The sequence below is a fragment of the Aphelocoma coerulescens genome, chromosome 25, assembly GCF_041296385.1.
Source record: "Aphelocoma coerulescens isolate FSJ_1873_10779 chromosome 25, UR_Acoe_1.0, whole genome shotgun sequence".
Lineage (NCBI taxonomy): Eukaryota > Metazoa > Chordata > Aves > Passeriformes > Corvidae > Aphelocoma > Aphelocoma coerulescens.
This window is the reverse complement of record NC_091038.1, coordinates 3028400-3048218: the sequence shown is the minus strand read 5'-3', so window position 1 is coordinate 3048218 and position 19819 is coordinate 3028400. Positions and strand designations below refer to the sequence as shown.

Genomic DNA, 19819 nt, shown 5'->3' with positions numbered 1-19819 from the left:
CTCCCCGGAACTCCTGGAGCCCACCCAGGACCCCCCTGTGACCATCCTGGACCCCCCGGGAATACCCCCCATCACTCCCGCAGGGCTCCCTGAAACCCCCCAGACCACCTCGAGCATCCCCTACGACCCCTCGGAGCCACCCAAAAACCCCCTCTGCCCCCGCCCCGGGACCGCCGGAGTCTCCCAGGGACGGTCCCGACCACGTCCCCCGCCCCCCACACCGACTGCCCCCGTGACCCCCGCCCCACGGCCACGGCCCCGCCCACGTGGCCACGCCCCCACGGTCACGCCCATAGCCCATGACCACGCCCACATGTCACCGCCCATACCCGTGGCCACGCCCACCCCCCTTGACCACGCCCACATGGCCACGCACACGCCTGTGGCCACGCCCATATCCCTTGGCCACGCCCACACCGCCCCGGCCCCGCCCCGCGCGCCCCTCGCGCCCCCTGCCGGACGCCCGCGGCATTCACATTTCCCACTCTTCCCTCTGATTGGCCACTCGGTCCCAGCCAATGAGAGACAAGGAGTGGGCCCTGGGGGCGGGCCCGTCCGTCATCTCAGCCAATCGCAAGGCGACACGGCGCCCCGCCTCCCTAGCCGGCAAGGAACGCCACGGCAACCAATCAGCGCCGGGGCCGCGGGGTGATGGGCGGGCGGAGGAGGGCGTTTCTACCAATGGGCGCGGCGTGCGGCGCGGAGGGGGCGGGGCCAGCGCGGGGGGCGTGCCCGCGGCTTCCAGAGAGTTCGGAGACGGCGGCGGAGCGGCGGCGGCGGTGAGTGGGGGGGGCGGCCCCCGGGACCCCGCTGCGAGCCCCAGATCCCCCTCGGGACCCCCCAAACCTCCCCGGGACCCCCGGCAGGAGTCGGCCCGCTCTGCCCCGGCGGTGTCAGCGGCGGTCCCGGCACGAGCAGCCCTGAGGCGGCTCGGCTGGATGAGCGGCGGGCCTGGAGGGCTCCGGGGGTCTCTGGGGCGACCCCCCCGCCGGGCTCGGGCTCCGCTCCTCCACACCCGGTGTGGGGTCTGGGTTCCTCCGCGGCTGTGAAACGGGATGTCACCGTGTCATCTCCGCCCCAGCACCCTCCGACACCGCCCGGTATCCCCGACACCCCCGCCCCGCGACCCTCGGCGGGTGGAGCCGCCACACCCAGGGGTCCTGGGTTGGACCGGGCGGGAAGGACGTAGCCCCGGTCTAGAGGGACAGAGCCAGCCCCGAGGGTCCCGGCCCCGGCGTCGGCCTTGAGGGTCCCGGGGGACGGACCCAGCTCCAGCCCCGGGGAGGCCGGTCTGGTGTCGGAACCGGTTATTTACTCGTGCGTGGGTCACGGGCGCTTCCTCGCGTCCCCCGTGTCTCAAGATAAACATGTCGGGGCTTATCGGCTGCGGTACATGGCCCCGGGGGGGATCACGGAGCCCCCCGACTCCGCCCCTTCTTCCTGGAGCCCCGTGCGGTGCCTGGCTGTCCCCGCACCCGGGGAGCGGGATGTCACCCCGTTCAGACATCCCCTGACACCCCGCGACCCGCGGGATGCTGCCGCGGGGGGGACACTTGGAGCAGGGCTGTGCATGCAGGAGAACAGGGATCAAAGCTTTTTGGGGGGTCCCGCGGTGGGACGGGGCTTTGGGGCATTACACCCCCCCCCACGGTGGGGACCGGCCTTGGGTTCCACCCCCCCCACACACACACACACACTTGCAGGACCCCTGTGTGGGGTCTGTTTCTCACATTGATGTCACCCCCCGACCACCACCCCCTGTCCCCCACGGATGCTGCAGAGGAGGAAACTGAGGTAGGGTCGTGCAGGGAGAGAACCAGGATCAACAGGGATTTTGGGGGGGCTCTCCTGGGCCAGCTCAGGGGGTGACGGGCCAGGCAGAGGTCCCAGGCTGGGTAGGGGTGCCAGGCTCACAGCTCTGTCCTGTCCCAGCACGTCACAGCGAGGAAGATGGTGAAGGAGACGGGCTACTACGACCTGCTGGGCGTACGGCCGGGCGCCAGCCTGGACGAGATCAAGCGGGCGTACCGGCGCCTGGCACTGCGCTACCACCCCGACAAGAACCCCAGCGAGGGCGAGCGGGTACGTGCAGCCCCCCGGCCCCCCCCGGCTGGCTCTCTCCCACCTCACCCGCCTCTCCCCCTCCCCAGTTCAAGCAGATCTCGCAGGCTTACGAGGTGCTGTCGGATGCCCACAAACGGGCGCTGTACGACCGTGGTGGCGAGCGGGCCATGAAGGAAGGTGGCCTGGGCGGCCGCGGGGGAGGCGGCGGCTTCGGCTCCCCCATGGACATCTTCGATCTCTTCTTTGGAGGGGGAGTGCGGATGCGCGGCCGGGCAGACAGGAGAGGTACGGGGATAAGGGACCCACCAGGAGCCCGGGGTGGGAGAGGGCTGGTGCCCAGCATGGTGCTGGCTCAGGAGGTGACAGATGTGCTGGGACCTCCGGCTGGGAGGGGGCTGGTGCCCAGCACAGCACTGGCGTGGGGGACACAGGACCACTGATGTGGGAGAGGGCTGGCGCCCAGTGCTGTGTGACATTGGCTCAGGGGGTCACGGACCTGCTGGGACCCCTGTGTGTGAGTGGGCTGGCGCCCAGCACAGCACTGTCTCAGGGGGTGACAGACCTGCTGGGACCTTGGGGTCAGAGGGGGCTGGTGCCCGGTCTGGCACTGGCTCTGGGGACGCTGGGATCCCCAGGCTGTCTCTGCCCCCATGGCACAGCCCGGTGCAGCTCCTCGTCACCCTCATTACTTTCTCCACCTGCCGCTCTTCAAAGGGCCCTTCCCTGTCCCTGTCCCGGCTTTCCCCCGCCGACCCCGGGGCTGGAGCTGAGTCACCGGTGCGGCCCCGGGGGTGGCAGCAGGACGCGGGGCGTGCGGGGCCGGCCCGGTGACTGTTGGATGCCTTCGGCCTGGGTCACAGGGACGGGTGACTCGGGACGGGTGACTCGCCAGGCGCTTCTTGCTGAGATGGCACGAGTTAATAGCAGGGCAATTAAGAGGCCAAGGGAAGCGTCCCAGCGACTCCAGCTGGAACAGCTGGAGGGTGGCTGAGAGCCCTGGGGTGGGAGCCGTGCCCTGCCCACACTGGGGACCCAGCACTGCCCCAGGGCAGCTGGCAGGATCCAGGCTTGGAGATGCCCAGCCTGGAGTGAAACTGTCCCTGCCCGTGTCCCTGCTGCCATCCTTGAGGAAGGAGCTGGACTGGTTCTCAGGGGAGCTGGTGACCCTGAGTGGTGTCCAGCGCCTGTCCAGCTGTGGCATGGGGGGTGGCACGTGGCTGGTGCTGAGCTAGGCACTGAGCCGAGCTCTCCCCCGTGCCCAGGGAAGACAGTGGTGCACCAGCTCTCGGTGTCGCTGGAGGACCTGTACAACGGCTCCACGCGGAAGCTGTCCCTGCAGAAGAACATCATCTGCCGCAAGTGTGGAGGTGAGTGAGGGGCTGCAGAGGCCAGGGGGCCGCCTCAGCACCCCCTGCCCCACTGCCTGACCCCCTGTTCCCCTCGGCACAGGCTGCGGGGTGCGGGAGGGTGCCCAGAGGAGGTGCCCCAAGTGCCACGGCTCGGGCATGGAGGTTCGCATCCACCAGCTGGGGCCCAGCATGATCCAGCAGATCCAGACGGTGTGTTCCCAGTGCCAGGGCCAGGGCGAGTGGATCCGGCCCCGGGACTGCTGCCTCACCTGCAACGGCCGCAAGGTTGTGCGGGAGAAGAAGATCCTGAGCGTCCACCTGGATAAAGGTGAGACAGGGCCGAGCGCGGAGCGGGGTCACCCCAAAGCGGCCCACGCGCCCTGAGCTTTCCCCGCACTCCTCGCAGGCATGAAGGACGGGCAGAAAATCACCTTCCACGAGGAAGGGGACCAGGTGCCTGGCCTGGAGCCCGGGGACATCATCATTGTCCTGGACCAGAAGGAACATCCTGTGTTCCGGCGCAGCGGTGACGACCTCATTGTCAGGAGGGAGATCAGCCTGGCAGACGCCCTGTGCGGGTGCCGGCAGGTGATCCGCACCCTGGACAACCGCACCCTGCTCGTGTCCTCCCCACCAGGTGAGGGGGGGACTCGGGGACGCACCTGTGAGAGAGCCAGGGGGCCCGGGAGCTGCCAGCGCAGCAGGGTGACCCTCGTCTGTCTCTCAGGTGACGTGATCCGGCCTGGGGACCTGAAGTGTATCCCCAACGAGGGGATGCCTGTCTACAGGAGCCCCTTCCAGAAAGGAAAGCTCATCCTGCAGTTCGAGGTGAGCTGGAGCGGGGTGGGAGTTGCCATCTCGCACCTCTGGGCTTGCCAAGTTGCCACCTTGTGGTTCACGTCCACTCTCTGGTCACAGGTGAAGTTCCCCGAGCCGGGCTGGCTCCCCGCTGACCGCCTGCGCCAGCTCCAGGCCTTCTTCCCACCGCAGGAGGAGGTGATGGCCACGGAGGACACGGAGGAGGTGGAGCTCAGCGATTACACGGCGCACGGCGGGCCCGGCCGGCGGCCCTACGCTGGAGAAGCCTATCACGAGGACGACTTCGAGGACGGGATGCGCCAGCACGTCCAGTGCCAGACCTCATAGCGGGGGGGCCGGAGCCCCCCGGGGGCAGGCGGGGCAGGGCCGGGGCCGCGCGGCGGGGAAGGGGCTCGCGGAGCCGCCACCTTCAGGGATGTACATAGGTCGCCTTTCCGACAGCACTTCACCTTCCTCGCCCCCCCGGGAGCCGGCAGAGCCCCCCAGCCCTGCTGGGTGAGGCCCCCCCTGCCCTGCCCTACCCTGCCCTGCCCTGCCCTGCCCTCCCTCCAGCCCCGGGGCAGTGGAGCCACCGCTGCTGCCGTGGCCGGGGTGCTTAGGGAGCGTGGGGCCGGGTCTAGCTGCCAGTGGGCACATCCCACACTGGGAAAGCTCAGCCCTGGCTGGAGAGGAGGAGGGGATGCCCCATGCTCCTGCCTCAGTTTCCCCATCTGTTCTGATGGGGCCAAGCTTGTGCTGGAACCAGTGTGAGGAGGAGGGGAACTGCCCACCCCCTTCGGGGATGCCCCACTCCCGGCCCCACACTGCTCCCGCCCCTTGCTTTGCCCGTTTCTTTCCTTACTGGAGCCTGGCTCAGGCCTGGGATGCAGAGGGGGTGGCTCTTTTCTCTTTGCACAGGACAGGAGGGGTTGGGGGGGACCCGTCCCTTCCCTTTAATTTATTTTTGGAAGAATTTTAGAAGTTTTTCTTTTATTTTTTTTTTTTTTGTTTGGGGCGGGAGGGTGGTGACTTTGTACTTGGCATTAAACGCGAATCCCAACTTGGTGTGTGGGGCTGAGCGTGGGACGGTGTGTGGGGCATGGTGTGGGGTTGAGCGTGGGGCAGTGGGAGCCTGGGGCAGTGACTCTGCCCCGCTTTGATCTCGGGTGTGCCTCAGTTTCCCCATCCTTACACAAGCGGGAGGTGCCTGATCCTGCCTCCCCCTGCCCGCGGCTGCTCCCGGCTCCTCCTGCTCCGGCAGGGGAGGACACAGACCCTAAGCCTGGGTAGGGGTCTGTCCCCTTCCCTTCCTCCCTTTTCCAGCCCTGCAACCCCCCCCTTGTCCCTCTGCCCCAGTCCCCTGTCAAAACAGCCCTGACCCTTTGCATACCCCCAGTCCCTCACCCTGTCCTTGTCACCCCTTGAGCCCCCTCTCCCCTTCCCAGAACCCACCCCCCAGGTACCCTCCCAGACCCTCTGCATCATCTCAGTGTCCCTGGAAAGCCCACCATGGAGGCAGACTCCCCCCAGATAGCCCCAGCCCCCCTTTTCCAGCCCTGCGCTCACCCCATGGGAGGTTCCAGCCACGAGCTGGCTGCTCAGCAGTTAAAGGGGACCCCCCAAAAAAATACCCTACTGGGGGCCAAGCTGCATCCCATAACCCCCCCCATGCCCGCTCCACGTGCAGCTGCTGGATGAGGCTCCCCCTCCTCCACAGTGGAATGGGGGTGAAGCCCCCCAGCCCCCTGCCCAGGGGAGCCCAGGCTGGGGGGGCTCTGTGGGGCTGGAGCTGGAGGCTCCCCCTCCACTGGAGCCCAGGAAAGCTCCGGCGCCAGATGCAGCTGGAGGGGAGAGGAGGAGGAGGAGGCGAGAACAATGCTGGCCGGCCGCCAGCCGAGAGGAGTGGGGGGGAGGGGGGGCTCCTGCGCAGCCCCCAGCCCGCCGGGCACAGGGAGGGGGCGAACCCGTGCGGGAGGTGACAGCCACCCTCCCCCGGGGCTGAGGACGCCTTGCTGAGCAACCTCGGCATCAGCGTCCCTGGCTGCCCTGAGCCGTGGGGACACCCACGGGGACACGCGTGTCACCCCAGTCAGATGGGGGCACCCCCGAGACCAGGGTCCCCTCCCGCCACGCTGGGTGCAAGGAGCTGCCCCCCCTCAGGGGCAGGGACCCCTGTGCCATGTGCCAGAGCCCACCTGGACACGTGGCCCTGCGGCTGCACGATGCCCCAGCCCTGCCAGGCACTGGGCCCACCCAACCCCCCTGAGCCGAGGCCTCATGGCCACCAAGCTTGTCACCCATCCAGAGACCCCCCTCTGGGGAGCAGGGGAGCTGAGGGGCCGAGCCCCCCCGAGCCAGGCACCTTCCTGTCCCCAGCTCCTCGGTCCAGTCAGTATGTGGTGGCGGGGGGGAGGATGTCTAGCAGCCAGCCCGGACCCCCCCAGACCATCCAGGGTGGGCTCTGACCTGGGCAGCGGCCGGCCTGGAGGATGTCGGGGTGACTGGGGGGTGACACCAGCCCTTGGAGGGTCAGCAGTTGGGCTGGGGTCGTGCTGGGTCCCGTGGGTGCCGTGGGGCTGGGGGTGTGCGTGGGGGGGGTTGTTCCTCCAGCTCAGCCTCCCTCCTCTATCCCCCGTCCCCAGCATCGCGTGTCCCCCCCAAGCCTGCCCGGCGAGTCCTGGCCCCCTGCCCACGCAGGGGCACCCTCGGCGGGGCAGGAGCGAGCGCGTCCCCCTCAATTCAGGCAGACCGAAGCCCCCCGCTCCCTCCCGATGGCTCCGGCACGGGGCGGGGGGGATGAGATGCAGCCACGTCCCCCCGCAGCTCCCCCACAGCCAGCCCAGCCTCTGCCTCCAGAAAATGCATGGAAAAATTCCGGGGTGAGGGGCCAGGGCCCCCCAGGGTCGGGCATTCATTCCCCGCGCACAGAATGGGGAGGGGGCCGGGCCCCGCTTTGTCTCCGGAGATGAAAGGCGAGGGGCCAGCCCGGCCCCCTCCCCAGCCCGGGGGGGCAGCGGGGCCGCCCGGGGGCCACCGGGGTCACCGGGGAGGATTAGTGCCGGATTAGAGGCGCCGGGCACCTCGACACCACCCACGCGGAGCCATGGGAGGGGGGCACAGCCTCCAGAGCAGTTTTGGGGTTACTCACGGCCCCTCCATCCCAGCCCCCCTACCCAGCTCCGCACAGAGGAATTTTCTTTTGTTTCGAGAGCAGCCGCCATCCAACGCCCCGAGCCGCGGCCGCGCTCCGGGGAGGGGGCACCTCCCGCCGCTGCCCCTCCTGGAGCCCCCCAGCACCCCAGAGCAGCAGAATGGGACCCCCGGGCCGTTGAAGGGGGAGCGCAGGCAGCCACAGACCACTCCCCATCCAGATGTGCTGCCCCAGCTCTCGGGGTCCCAGAGCCCCCCACGCTCCCCCCAAGCGGAGGCAAACCGGAGCCGTCCCCAGGGCTTGCGGGGGGAAAGCGGATATTCCTCCAACGAGGGGAAGCCGTCGGAGCCGGGGGGGACGGCTGGATTCCATTACCGGCTGCTCCCGCTCGGCCGTGGCTTTCCCGGGGTCTCCGGGGGCAGCATCGGCCGGTTGGGTGGAGTGGGGAGGGGGCTGGGTCCTGCGCCCACCCTCGGGGACGTCGGGAGAGCCAGGCCACGGCCCTGGCAGCGCTTTGGGAACGGCGACGGGGTGATGGGCGCCTGCCAAGTGTCCACCTGGAGATACCCGAGCCTTCCTCCCCCTTCTCCTTCTCCTCCTCCTCCCCAGGGAAGGTGTAATTCCACCCTTCCCGCTCCTGGACGCGCTCCCGGGGGTACAGGATCACACCCCGGGCGTGGGAGAGAAGCCAACCCTGAGCCCTGGCTCCCTTCTCTGTGCCCCTGCTCAGGGCCCCCCCCATCACCGCACGGCTCAGCTCGGTGGGGCAGTGCCCCCCTCCTGCCCCACAGCGGCTCGGGGGTTGCCCTGGCCGAGGGGCCCCGCCCCATTCCGTGAGAGCCGAGCTGGGCAGGGCACGGGGGGCACAGCACCCCAAACCTCGAGGCAGGGCACTCCTGCACCCCGAGCCTCCCTGCACCCGACCCTTCCTGCACCTCCCCAGCTTAGCCCCGGGGGGGGCGGGGACACGGGCTGAGCCCCCCATCCGGGGGTAATTAATGCCATCCCATGCAGAGCAATTATCAGGCAGCCCCCAGAAAGCATCCCTGGGAAACCCCCAGAGCCGCATCCCAGCCGGCAGCACCCACAGGCGCCCCTGGCTCCCCCACCCCAGCTGGGATGGGGTCTCTCACCCCCGTGCTAGAGCTGAGGCAGCCCCACGACGCCCTCCCTGCTCCACAGTCACCCCGCGGTCACCTCAGAGCCACCACCCGCTTCCCACGCCGGGATGTGCCAACCCAGCTGCCGCCTTCGCCCCCGGCCCCTTGCGCAATGGCCGGGGAGCGGATGTGGGGTGCAGGATCCAGGCTGAAGGATCCGGGGTGTGGAATCCAGGGTGTGGGATGTGGTGTGCAGGATCCGGGGTGTGGGATTCAGACTGTAGGATCTGGGGTGCAGCATGCAGGGTGTGGGATCCGGGGTGCAGCATCTGGGACGTGGGATCCAGACTATGAGACCCAGAATGCGGGATCTGTGTGCCAGTGGGACCAGGAGGAGAGACAGGGACACCACAGGGGAGTCATAAGACATTTATTGAAAAAGGGGGGAGGTGGCAGAGGGAAGTTGGACCCTGGGGGGCTCGGACCTGGCACTGCCCCAGGCGGGGGGGGTTTGGTGCTCCCTTCTGGTACAATATTCACAAATAAATACTGGGGAGGGGGCACGGGGCAGGGCTGGGGGCTGTGGGAACCACCAGCAACCCAAACCCAAACCAGCTCAAACCAGCCCCAAGGCCAGGGAGGGGCCGCGTTACCCCCCGCAGCACCCCGGCACCTCGCCAGGCCCCGAGCGCTTCGTCCGCAGCTGAGCGAGGCCAGAACAGGAGATTCTCCTGCCCCTGGAGAGACTCCGCCCTGCAGAGAGGGGGAGAGCCGTGTGTGTGTGTGTGTGTGTGTGTGTGTGTCCCCAAAAAAAGGGGGTTCGCTGATGTACCCCCGTGGGGAGATGCAACACCCTCCCCCTGGCCGGGGGACGAGTGGAGGGGACTGAGGGGAGCCGGGGTGAGGGAGGGGGGAATATGGGGGTGTCAGCTGAGCGGGGGGGTCACTCCCGGATGTAGACCCTGGTGCACACAACGTCGTCGGCCGTCATGGTCTGCAAGGAGAAGCAGGGTCACAGGCACGGCCGTGCTCCCTCCCCTCCCCTCCCCTCCCCTCCCCCTCCCACCCCTCTCCATGAGGGGACACACTGCGGGCAGCGCTGCCCCCAGTGCCCCGAATTCCCACTCACCAGGATGAGCTCCCCATCGTTGGTCATCTCCCGGGACCAGCCCGTCTTGGGCCCGTCGCCCTTGAGCAGCCGCTGCTCACACACCATCTTGTTCTCGCTCTCCCACCTGGCCAAGCTCTGCGGGGGCACAGAGGGCAGCGCTGGGTGCGGGTGTGGAACCCCCTGGGGACACCTCCCGCCACACCAGAGCATCTGTCACCACGCCTGAGAGCGGAACGGGGCCGTTTGTCCCTGCGCCAGACAGGTGGCCGGGCTCATCTGGCACCTGGGGGGTGCAGGGAGGGGATGAGGGGCACAACAAGGAGTTGAGAAGTTGGGGGCACAGGGAGGGGTTGAGTGGCACAACAAGGAGTTGGGGGCACCAGAAGGGATTGGGGGCACCAGGAGAGGTTGGGGACACAGGGAAGGATTGAAGTTTTGTGGTGCACAGGAAAGGTTAAGGGGGTGCAAGGAAGGGATGAGGGGCACCGGGAAGGGTTGGGGGGCCCAGGGAAGGATGGGGGATGCAGAGAGGGGATGGGGAGCTCAGGAGAGGTTGGGGTGCAGGCAGAGGGGCAGCAGCCCCACGCCGCGGGGACAATGTGGGGCGGCGCGCACACACACCACTGAGAACTCCTGCCCTCGTGCCAAACACGTTTGTGCAAACACACGTGTGTGCACAGACACACTTACACACTTACACACGTCTGTGTGTGCACAAGGGTGCTGCCGCTCCGTGCAATGTGTGTGTGGGCATGAGTGTGCAGAGCTCCTGCCCTGGTGCAAAGTGTGCACACACTCACACACAGTGACAGTCACACACACACACAGAGCACACTCGCACAGAGTCACATTTACACACTCAGTTACACACGCACAGCACTCACAACACACAGACACACACACATGTGCAGGTGCCCGTGCGTGCCCGTGTTCCCACCTTGCAGGGCCTCCCGTCCACCGTCTGCTCCTCGAACTCCTCGCCCACCCTGAAGCGGATCTCGGTGGTGCGCACGGGGGTCGAGGTGCGGATGTAGAAACTCTCGCCGTCCTGCCGGATCTCCACCGCCGGCTTTGCCGCCGCCGCCACCGCGATCTTCCGCAGCATCATGTTCACACCTGGAGAAGGGGACGGTGGCACCGAGCTCCCCCTCCGCACCCGCAGCGTCCCCCGGTGAACCGGGCTGGTTCAGTACCCTCGGGGCGATGAGGACCCCGCGGCCCCGCCCCGAGCCTGGGGGAGCACGGGGGGGCCGCGGCCGCGGCCCCCACACTTGGCAGTGACACGTCCCAGGGCACACCGAGCGCTGCAAGTGGCTCGAGGCAACCCATGGGGGGACGGACGAGCCCCCCCCGGCCACATCTGGGCCACATCTGGCTCTCGTTACCTGGTGGAGGGGGCGGGAGGGGGGTGCCGGGGTTGGCGCCGGATGCGCCCGGGGGAAGGGACGGGGGTGACGGGGGCAAAGGCTCACCCAGAGCGGGGTGACAGCGGGGACAAGGGCCCCAGTCCAAGCTCTGTGTTTGGTGACCTGCGTGACCCCCCCGAGGGGTCCCACGTCTCCCCCCGCAGCCCCCTCGCCAACGGCGGGGCAGCTGGGGCTTTGTCCCCGCTCCAGAGGCGGCTCATCCATCATGTCCTGGAGCCCCCGGCTGTCACAGGGGGAGCTGCTCTTTGGGGACATTGTTCCCATGTCACCCTCCGGGTGGGTACTGCCCACCGCTCCCGAGAGGGTCCCTGCACAAAGGAGGTGCCCCCGGCACAGGGACGGGGCTGCGGGTGTTCGGGGGGCTCCAGGAGCCGAACTCCCCTGAAGTGGGAAGGGACAGGTCCTCGAGGGGTCCCCTCGACGGCCACGCCAAGTCCCCACGAACACCCCCAGGTCCCTTCCCTCCCCCCGAGGCCTGATTCACAGCGGGGGGATGCCCGAAACCTCGAGCAGGCAGACACAGCCCCCCACGGGATGCTGGCGGGGGGCGACGGGGAAAAAAACAGCCCCCAAAGGGAGCAAAAACCGGGGTAGGGCGGCATGGTCAGTCAGTCCGGGGCACTGATAAACCCCCCAGCCCCTCCAGGAGGGCCGGGGGCACCAGCCGGCAGGAGCCCCCACTTGCGCCGTGGGAAAGGAAGAGGGCTCCGGGGGGGCTGGCAGATTTATTTTCCTGCTGAGGTTTTCCCCGAGCCGGTTCCAGCAGCGAGGCCAGGGCGGGGAGAAGGGGCGACGGGGGATCGGGAGTGAAACCCAAGAAAGTGATAATTATCCTGAAATATTCGTTACGTATCCCCTAACCTGGAAAATATTCTGCTCCGGCAGCTCCCCGGCTGGCGAGGAGCGGGTCAGGCGGAGGGGAGCAGTGGGGAGCCGGATTTGATCCTGCCCAAAGCCCCGGGGACTCCCCAGCCTGTGCCCCCCCAGTTCCAGCCCCTGCGATGGGTCCTGGCCCTCCCCACCCCCGCTCACCGGGGACACAGCCCCGCGGTGGGGGGCAAAGGGGCCCGAGACGAGGCCTGTGAGGATGGGACCCCAACACAGCGGGGTCCTGCCTGGGCTGCTTTTGGGGACAGCGGCTGTACTCAGGATCCGCGGGGCAGGTGAGCCCGCGGTGCCTTCGGGGTGGGGGGCACAGGGACTGAAGGGGACCGGGGTGGTGGCAGAGTCGGTGCTTGGGGGTGCCCATGCTTGGGGGACCGGCAGGGTGGGGAAACTGAGGCAGGAAGGAGGGGGACCCACAGGGGCCGTGCAGGACCCCTCGGGAGCGGGACACGCTGCCCGGCCCCCTCGTGCCTCTGTTTCCTCAGCGGGGCACCAACCGCGAGGGCTTTGTTAAAAGGGGGAGCAGAGAGGTCCCCCCGGAACACGGCGGCTCCGGGCACCGCGACTCCCGGGCTGGAAGAGGATTTGGAGGGGAGATGGGGGGAAGCCCTCCCCGCCACCTCCCCTGCGCCCTCCCCCCCCAGCCCGAGGGAGTCCCGGAGGGGGAGTGGGGCTCCGCTCACCCAGCGCCTTCAGCAGCTCCTCGAAGTTTTCCGAGCTCTTCATCTTCCAGTTCCCGGAGAAGTTGGGCATCGCGGCTGCCGGCGTGGGGGGCGCAGGGAGGGGACCGAGGGGGGAATCAGCGGTTCGAGGGATCCACCGCTCCCTCCGCACCGGCACCGGCCCCGCCGCTGGCTCCCTCCGTCCGTCCGTCCCGTCCCGCCCGCGCCGCCGTTTTATCGCCGGGCTGGTCCCACCCCCCGGCCCCGGCCCCGGCCCGGGGGCTCGGCGCTCACCTGCGGAGGGAGAGCCCAGAGGGAGCCCCCCGCCCCGATTTGCCGAGGGGGGTGCAGGCTGGAGGCACCACCTGGTCTGCCTGTCCCCCCAAACTCCTCCCATCCCACTCAAGATCTGCACCCTCCTAATCTCCCTGCCCCCCCCAGGCTGGCTGAATCTCCCTGAGCTGCCTGTATCCCCCTAAACTCCAGCATCCCCCCCGAAACTGCCTGTACCCCACATGTGCTGCACCCCCAGGAGCTGCTGCACCCCCCAAATCTGCCTGTACCCCTCCAAGCCGCCTGCGCCCCTTGATCTCCACGCGTCCCCCCACAGCTGCGTGTACCCCCAAACCCACCCCCCCTCCCGGGTGGCACGGCCGGTGCGTGTGCAGGGGACACGCATGTTTGCACAGGTGTGACGTTGGCACGGGAGTGTGTGCAGGTGCCTGTGCTCACTCGTACACGCGTGTGGGCACGAGTACGTGCAACGCCAGCGGCTTTCCCAGCCACACGATCACACACAAACTCACACACAAACTCACACGCGTGTCTGTGCACACTCGTGTGCGGGCAGGGCAGGGGGGCTGCGGCCGAGCTCGGCGTGAGCTGCCAGGGGCAGGTGAAACGCTGGTCCCAGCCAGGTAAGGAGCGCCGAGGGATTTCCCGAGGTTTCTCAGCCCTGGGAACCGCCGCGGGAAGGGCAGGTTGTGCCGCGGGGCCGGTTCTGGGCAAGAAAAGCAAGAAATGGCGTTTCTGGTTTAGCAGCAGCTCTGGAATGGAAGGAGAGACGTTTCTGCTCCGATTCGGGGTGAAAAGGCCACAGCAGAGCCCCCGCCGCCTCCCTCCTCCTGGTCACATCCCCCCTGTGCCCCCAGAACCTCCGGCTCGGGCCGGTGAGCCATGTCCCGGCTTGCCGCATCCCTAATCCCCCGAAGAACAGGATTTCTCACCAAGCACTGACACAACCTCACCTACAGCAGCGCCGAGGCCGTGCCAGAGGGGACAGGGACAGGCAGAGCTGCAGGGGCTCGGGGAGGGGGTGCTGGTGAAGCGTCACCCCAACCACCCCAGGGATGCAGGAGCTGTGTCCCCCCCCCCCATCCTGGAGTCACAGGAGGGGCGGGGCTGTGGGTTTGCTCCAAATCTGGGGAAAATGGGGGGAAAAAAAAAAGCATCTGCATTTCAGGGTAAGTGGGTGGAGGGGCTGGGGTGGGATCTGCCTGCAAAGCCCTCGGGGCACCCCCATCCCCCAGGTCCCGTGCTGGGTACCATGACCCAGTGGGGTTATGAACGCCAGCACCGGCAGCCCCACATCTGGAAGGGATTCTGCCGGGAAGGGCGGATAAAGCCTTCGCACCCCACCCTCCTCTCCCTCCCATCCCGGTGAAGCTCTGGGGTGGGCAGGCAAGCCACTGGCCCCAAATAACCCCCCCCTGGAGCGCCGGTCACCCCTGGGAAGGGCACAGATTCTCTGGGAGGCGGGTGGGGAGCCATGTCCCAGTGCCAGGGCAGCAGCAGCTGGCTCAGCCTCTGGAAATATCCGGCACCATCCACCGCCCGCACCCCCCTTCCCGGCAAAAATCCTCTCAAACCGCAGAAATCCTGAGTGCAAACCGGGGGGGGCTCCCCCATCCCAGGCAGGGGTCCATCGCTGCCCCAGTATCCCCGTGGGCCCCCCCCCCCAAGATGCTGCCGGTGCCCCAGAGTCCCTCCTGGGAGGATGTGGCTGCTTGGGGATGTTCCCCCCCTCCCCGGTGCCCGGGATCCAGCCCGGGAGGGTATGGGGTGGGGTACCCTCACCCCATACAGAAGCCAGAGCTGTTGGGGGTCATCCCAGTTTCCGCAGCGTTGGGAGAGAGGATGGGGGGCTCCAGTGTGGGGGGCTGGGGGGCTGAAGCCTGAGCAAGGGCAGGTCACCCGTCGTCTCCGCCCCATGTGCCCACAAATCCTTCCCAGCTGGCGGGACGCAGCCCCCACCCCCCGCCTCTGGCCACGGCCACGGCCGCTGCGGAAATGAAACACAGCTGGACGGCGCGACCGAGTCCGGCCCCGGCCCCGTGGCCGATGGGACCCCCGGCTGCGGGGCGGGACGGAGCCCACGTGCCCCAAGACCGCTGCTGTGCCGCCACAGCGGGACCCTGCCCTGGGCCAGGACCCCGGTCCAGCCACAGCCCCTGCCCAGGGGGGACCCCTTTCCTCAGCTCCAGGACCCTGCCCTGGCTCCGGACCCTGATCCAGCCCAACCCTGCCCTGGCCCTGGGACCTTTCCTCAGTCCCGGGACTCTGCCCCACCGCCAGGATTTTGCCCCAGCCCCGGGACCCTTCCTCAGCCACGGGAGCCTCCTCCTGTTCCAGCCCCGGCCCGGTCCCCAGCCCCACCCGGAGGGACCCCGGGGTGAGATTGAAGCGAAGCCCCCGGGACCCTGACCCGCATCCCGCACCCGCCGAGGGCTGGGGCCCGGCCGGCTGCTTCTCATTTCCAGGGCCATAAACCCCTTTAACGACCGGCCATTTATAACCGCTGTAAAGCCCTAATCACCGCCAAACCCAGCCCAGACACAAAGGCTCCCGCCTGCTCCTCCGCCCTCCCACCTTCCTTTGGATTTTGGGGCTCTGACAGCTCTCCCACCCCCACCCGGGCCGTAGGGACGGGTGTGCAAGGCAGGAGCGGGAGGGATGCACCCCCCCAAAACTCCGCAAGCTGCCGGCCCGCGGGATGCTCGAGCGTCCGCTCCCCAGCACTTTGGGGGGGACCCAGATCTGCGTGTTCAACCCCAAATAAAGGGGGAAGGGCCCCTCCCACTGTGGGGTTGTACACCCCAAAACCCTCCCTCGGGCTCTACCGCCCCGAGCCAAGCGCAGCCACGTAAACATGAGGAAACGCTGGAAAAAGTGACGCACGTCGGGGGCTCGGGGCAGCGTCCAACCCGGCGCGGGCGGGGGGATCCCCGAAGGCGGCTGCGGGCTCAGCCCCGGCAGCGCTCCCGGAGCTGCCGCGGCCCCGCGGTTACAGCAACACCAGGGACCCGCGGCTGCTTCAAGCAGAAAAGGGGGTCAGAGGGGGTGCCCAGAGCCGGGGAAGGGGCCAGCTCGTCCCTGGCGTGAAGAGGAGGCGGAGGAAGAGCCCGCGGGATGCAGATGTCGGCGGGTGCCGGGTGACGGCAGCGCCCCGGGGGCCTGCCCGGAGCCCTCGGCCCGGTAAGGGACCCCCACCGCCGCCCACCGGGGCCGGGGGATCCTCCCCACCCCCACCGAAAGGAAGAGCTCGTTAATAATTTCTTTTTAATTAGGATTTTGCACATAAACCTTTCAGTTCAAAGCAGTTCCCGTCGGACTCAGGCGCCTTCAGGGTATGGCCACCCGCCGGTGCCGGGGGTGTCCCCGGGCCAGCGCGGGGGGGACTCGCCCGCGGGTGTTGGGGTCGTCCCCGGGACAGCACGGGGGGCTCGGGCAGGCGGATGGGGCGACGCTGCTCCCCATGCCCAGGTTTGTTCCACCCCTTGCACAACGAGGAAGGTGGAACTTCACCGCCGACGAAAGCCGCTCCCACAGCACAGCGGGGACTTTCCAGAGGGATCTGAGTCCCACCCGCTCCTACACTGCGTCCCGGGGCGCAGCGGCAGCTCCCGGCGCTGACAGAGGTAGTTTTGGGAAGAGGAAGGAGCCCGCTCCATTCCCAAAGCCCCAGAGATGGGGGCTGTGCTCAGTTTGCCCCAACGCCACTCCCAGATCAGGACCAGCAGTAGCCCCAAAGTTTTCGGGAGAGCGCAGGATCCCAGAGACCCCTCTTGGGGAAGGCACCGTCCCAGGCCCTCCCCACATCCTGGGGAGAACAGGGGAGGAACAGCAGCGGCACAACAAGGCACGTCGGGCTCAGGGACGTCACACCTGGCTCCTCATCCTCCACGGACGGGATGAGGCAGCCCCTCAGCACTCGAGGGGCCCTTGACAGGCAGGACCAGGCCTGGGGGCATCACTCTGGGCCCCCCAAGAGGCAGGACCGGGCTGAGGCCATCACTGTGGGCCCCCCCGGAGGCAGGACCAGGCTGGGGGTGTCACTCTGAGCCCCCCGGGGTGTCACTCCTGCTCCAGGTTCTGCTGCAGGTGCTGCTCCCACTCCTCCTCCACCACCTTGTACAGCTCCATGGTGGCTCGGGCGTCCTCCACCGAGGAGTGACCACTTTTCCCTACCTGTGGGGACAGACACAATTTGCCACATTTTGGGGGGGCAGCTAGAATGGGGGGGATTTATAGAGCTTAGGGGGTGCAGGCAGCACTGTGAGCCCAGGTAGCTGTGGGGCAATGCTTGCAGCACAGGTGGGGGGATACATGGAGATGAGGGTGTGCAGGAAGATTTGGGGGTGCAGGTGGATCAGCTGGGGGAACGTGTGAAGATCAGGGGATATGGGCAGCTCCAGGGGGCTGCAGGCACATCAGGGGCTGCAAGTAACCGTGGTTGGGGTGCAGGCAGCCTGGGTGGGCAGATGCAGGGCGATGAGGGGGTGCCAGTAACCGTGGCTGGGGTGCAGGCAGAATGGGGGATGCAGGCAGATTTGGGAGGGTACAGGCAGAACGGGGGGGATGCATGAAAGTAAGGGGGTGCAGGCAGATCTGGGGGTACGGGAAGCTCTGGGGGGGATGAGGGGAGCTTAGGGGAGTGTAGGCAGATTTAGGGATACAGAGAAAATCAGGGAGGTGCAGGCAGCACTGGGGGTGGGTGCATGGATAGTAAGGGGAAAAGAGCAGGAAAAAGCCCCCCTGAGGCTGCAGGGCTTGAGCTGAGGGGTCCCCCCTCCCACCAGGGTGCTTTCCAGGGAAGGGGAAACTGAGGCCCAGGGCTGCCTCGCTGCAGGACTGGCAGCAGTGGCTGAACTCGGGGTGCCTTGGATGGTACATGAACTCCCCCCCCCAGTGTCCCCACTGTCACCCTGGCATGGTACAGGGGGTCCCCACCTCCTGGGGGGCTCCAGCCACAGTACCTGGATGTCCTGGTCCAGCAGTGCTTTGGTGAGGCGCTTCAGGGAGATGGACACGTTCTCCGGGAAGCCACCACGGCGGTTCAGCAGCGGGATCTGGGACGTGTCCCGGGTCAGAGCTTTGGGGTGCGAGTACCGGAGTGCCTTGAAGTCATTGTGGATGGCATGGCCGACCACGACCTTCCCAGCGAGGATCCGCAGCACCTGCGGAGGAGGAGGACGGGGTTGAGACCCCCAGCAGCGCCTTCCGTGCTCCATGGGAAGTTTCTGCCCCCCCAGGAACAGGGCGCAGCCCCACAGGGCAGAGCTGTGGGGCTGGGTGGGAGCAGCACAGCGTGGGGACAATCCCTGTGCCCCACAGGGCAGGCAGGGAACGTGGCAGCCCTGGACCCCCACGCAGCCCCTGAGCTGCAGAGCTCAACTCGGTGCCCCCCACCCGTGGCCCTGCAACTCCCCACTCCCTGCTCCAGAGCACAAGCCCAGCCCTGCACCCGCAGCCCCACAACCCCCACCCCCGGCCTGACGTCCCCCAACCCACGAGACGCAGAGCCAGGCCTTGCAGCCCCTCATGCCCAGCCCATAAACCCAGCCCTGAGCCCCGTATTCAAGCCCTGCAGCCCCCCACCTGTTTCCTCACCCTCACCCCCAGCCCCTCACCCTGCAGCCACCCACTCCCACTCCAAGGCCCTGAGCTGCAGAGCTCGGCCTCACATCCCCCAGCCCCATCCCACATCCCCCAGAGACCCCTCTCACATCCCCTGGCCCCGTCCCACATCCCCCAGAGCCCCCTCCCACATCCCCCAGAGCCCCCTCCCACATTCCCCGGCCCCGTCCCACATCCCCCAGCCCCATCCCACATCCCCCAGAGCCCCCTCCCACATTCCCCGGCCCCGTCCCACATCCCCCAGCCCCATCCCACATCCCCCAGAGCCCCATCCCACATTCCCCGGCCCCGTCCCACATCCCCCAGCCCCATCCCACATCCCCCAGAGCCCCCTCCCACATTCCCCGGCCCCGTCCCACATCCCCCAGCCCCATCCCACATCCCCCAGAGCCCCGTCCCACATCTCCCGGCCCCCATCCCCCGGCCCCGGAGCCCGTGCCCGCACCTGCTGCCGCGCCTGGCGGAAGGGCACAGCTTTGTCCATGTGGTGCCGGCGGATGCCGCTCCAGCGGGTCCGGTAGTCCACGATGGGCGCCTCGGGCCGCACGTACCGATCGTACACGACGTCGCCCTCGTAGGACACGATGCTGCAGCGGGCCAGGGCGCTCGTGCGCCCGCCGGGCCCCGTGCCCACCATCTCACAGTCCACGGCCACGAGCTTGGGGGGCGGCCCGCCGGCCCTGGCGCTGCCCCGAGCCGCCCCCCGCCCCTTCCCCTTGCTCTTAGCGGTTGCGCCGCTCCCAGCGGAGTCGTTCTGGGACGCCGGGGGGGCTCCAGCAGCGTTGGCGGAGCCCCGAGCCGCCCCCCGACCCTTCCCCTTGGTCTCAGCGGGAGCATCGGCCCCGGTGGGGCCGTTCTGGGGGACCGGGGGGCACTGGGGGGCGGCGGCGGCGGGGCCGTTCTCTTTGGGGCACGACCTGCGCCGGCCCGAGCGCGGCTTCCCCCGTGCTGGGGCCCGCCGGGGGCCGCCCGGTGCCGCCGGGAGCTGCTTCTGCCGCAGGACTCCCCGGCGCTCCAGCTCCCGCCGCCGCCGCACGAAGCTCTGGTGCTTTCGGTTGCCCGGCTCCTTCTTCGGGCGGCCCTCGGGGGCGGCGAAGTCCACGTTGAGGATCAAATCCTCCATGGCGGCGGGACCGGGCCGCGGCTGCTGCGGGGCGGAGAGGCGGCTCAGCGGCGGGGCCGCTCGGCACCGGGGAGGCCCTGACACAGCGGGACTCGCGGCCCTCGGAGCGCCCCAACACCGGCACCAGAGACCCCCGCTCCCACCCCCCCCGCCGCCTCCGCGCCCCGGAACCGGAAGTTACCGGGAGACACGCGGCCGGACCGGTACCGGCAGTGACGTCATCCACGCGCGCC

General features: G+C 68.4%; 3 protein-coding genes across 4 annotated transcripts; 1 reads left to right on the top strand and 2 right to left on the bottom strand.

Moving 5' to 3' along the window:
* The first annotated feature begins 723 nt into the window (after positions 1 to 723).
* LOC138098651 (dnaJ homolog subfamily A member 1-like) lies at positions 724 to 5271 on the top strand. Of its 2 annotated transcripts, none has more exons than XM_068995346.1 (8): positions 724 to 779; positions 1933 to 2082; positions 2151 to 2349; positions 3327 to 3431; positions 3514 to 3741; positions 3820 to 4050; positions 4141 to 4241; positions 4332 to 5271. In XM_068995346.1, exons 2-8 carry the CDS (start codon positions 1951 to 1953, stop codon positions 4557 to 4559), a joined length of 1224 nt encoding a protein of 407 aa, XP_068851447.1. In that variant the 5' UTR covers positions 724 to 779; positions 1933 to 1950; the 3' UTR covers positions 4560 to 5271. The 2 variants fall into 2 exon arrangements, with proteins under 2 accessions (XP_068851447.1, XP_068851448.1); XM_068995347.1 differs by lacking the exon at positions 724 to 779 and adding an exon at positions 1720 to 1794.
* A 3650-nt stretch (positions 5272 to 8921) lies between these two features.
* CRABP2 (cellular retinoic acid binding protein 2) lies at positions 8922 to 12734 on the bottom strand. Its single transcript, XM_068995463.1, has 4 exons — positions 12569 to 12734; positions 10511 to 10689; positions 9592 to 9708; positions 8922 to 9456 (listed from the first exon to the last, which is right to left on the bottom strand). The coding sequence occupies exons 1-4, from the start codon at positions 12636 to 12638 to the stop codon at positions 9406 to 9408; spliced, it is 417 nt and encodes a 138-aa protein (XP_068851564.1). The 5' UTR covers positions 12639 to 12734; the 3' UTR covers positions 8922 to 9405.
* Positions 12735 to 16104: 3370 nt separating this feature from the next.
* On the bottom strand, positions 16105 to 19711 carry ISG20L2 (interferon stimulated exonuclease gene 20 like 2). The gene is made up of 3 exons (XM_068995462.1): positions 18909 to 19711; positions 17803 to 18003; positions 16105 to 17014 (listed from the first exon to the last, which is right to left on the bottom strand). The coding sequence occupies exons 1-3, from the start codon at positions 19584 to 19586 to the stop codon at positions 16901 to 16903; spliced, it is 993 nt and encodes a 330-aa protein (XP_068851563.1). The 5' UTR covers positions 19587 to 19711; the 3' UTR covers positions 16105 to 16900.
* Positions 19712 to 19819: the final 108 nt, after the last annotated feature.

Excerpts from the sequence above, each read along its gene's own strand:
- CRABP2 (XM_068995463.1), bottom strand. The coding sequence starts at position 12,638 with ATGCCCAACTTCTCCGGGAACTGGAAGATGAAGAGCTCGGAAAACTTC. Across the intron at positions 10,690-12,568 it reads GGAGCTGCTGAAGGCGCTGG|GTGTGAACATGATGCTGCGG; the intron begins GTGAGCGGAGCC and ends CCCCTTCTCCAG. Across the intron at positions 9,457-9,591 it reads ACGATGGGGAGCTCATCCTG|ACCATGACGGCCGACGACGT; the intron begins GTGAGTGGGAAT and ends TTCTCCTTGCAG.
- LOC138098651 (XM_068995347.1), top strand. The coding sequence starts at position 1,735 with ATGTCACCCCCCGACCACCACCCCCTGTCCCCCACGGATGCTGCAGAG. Across the intron at positions 1,795-1,932 it reads CTGCAGAGGAGGAAACTGAG|CACGTCACAGCGAGGAAGAT; the intron begins GTAGGGTCGTGC and ends GTCCTGTCCCAG. Across the intron at positions 2,083-2,150 it reads ACCCCAGCGAGGGCGAGCGG|TTCAAGCAGATCTCGCAGGC; the intron begins GTACGTGCAGCC and ends CCCCCTCCCCAG.
- ISG20L2 (XM_068995462.1), bottom strand. The coding sequence starts at position 19,586 with ATGGAGGATTTGATCCTCAACGTGGACTTCGCCGCCCCCGAGGGCCGC. Across the intron at positions 18,004-18,908 it reads TCCGCCAGGCGCGGCAGCAG|GTGCTGCGGATCCTCGCTGG; the intron begins GTGCGGGCACGG and ends CCTCCTCCGCAG. Across the intron at positions 17,015-17,802 it reads TGCTGGACCAGGACATCCAG|GTAGGGAAAAGTGGTCACTC; the intron begins GTACTGTGGCTG and ends CTGTCCCCACAG.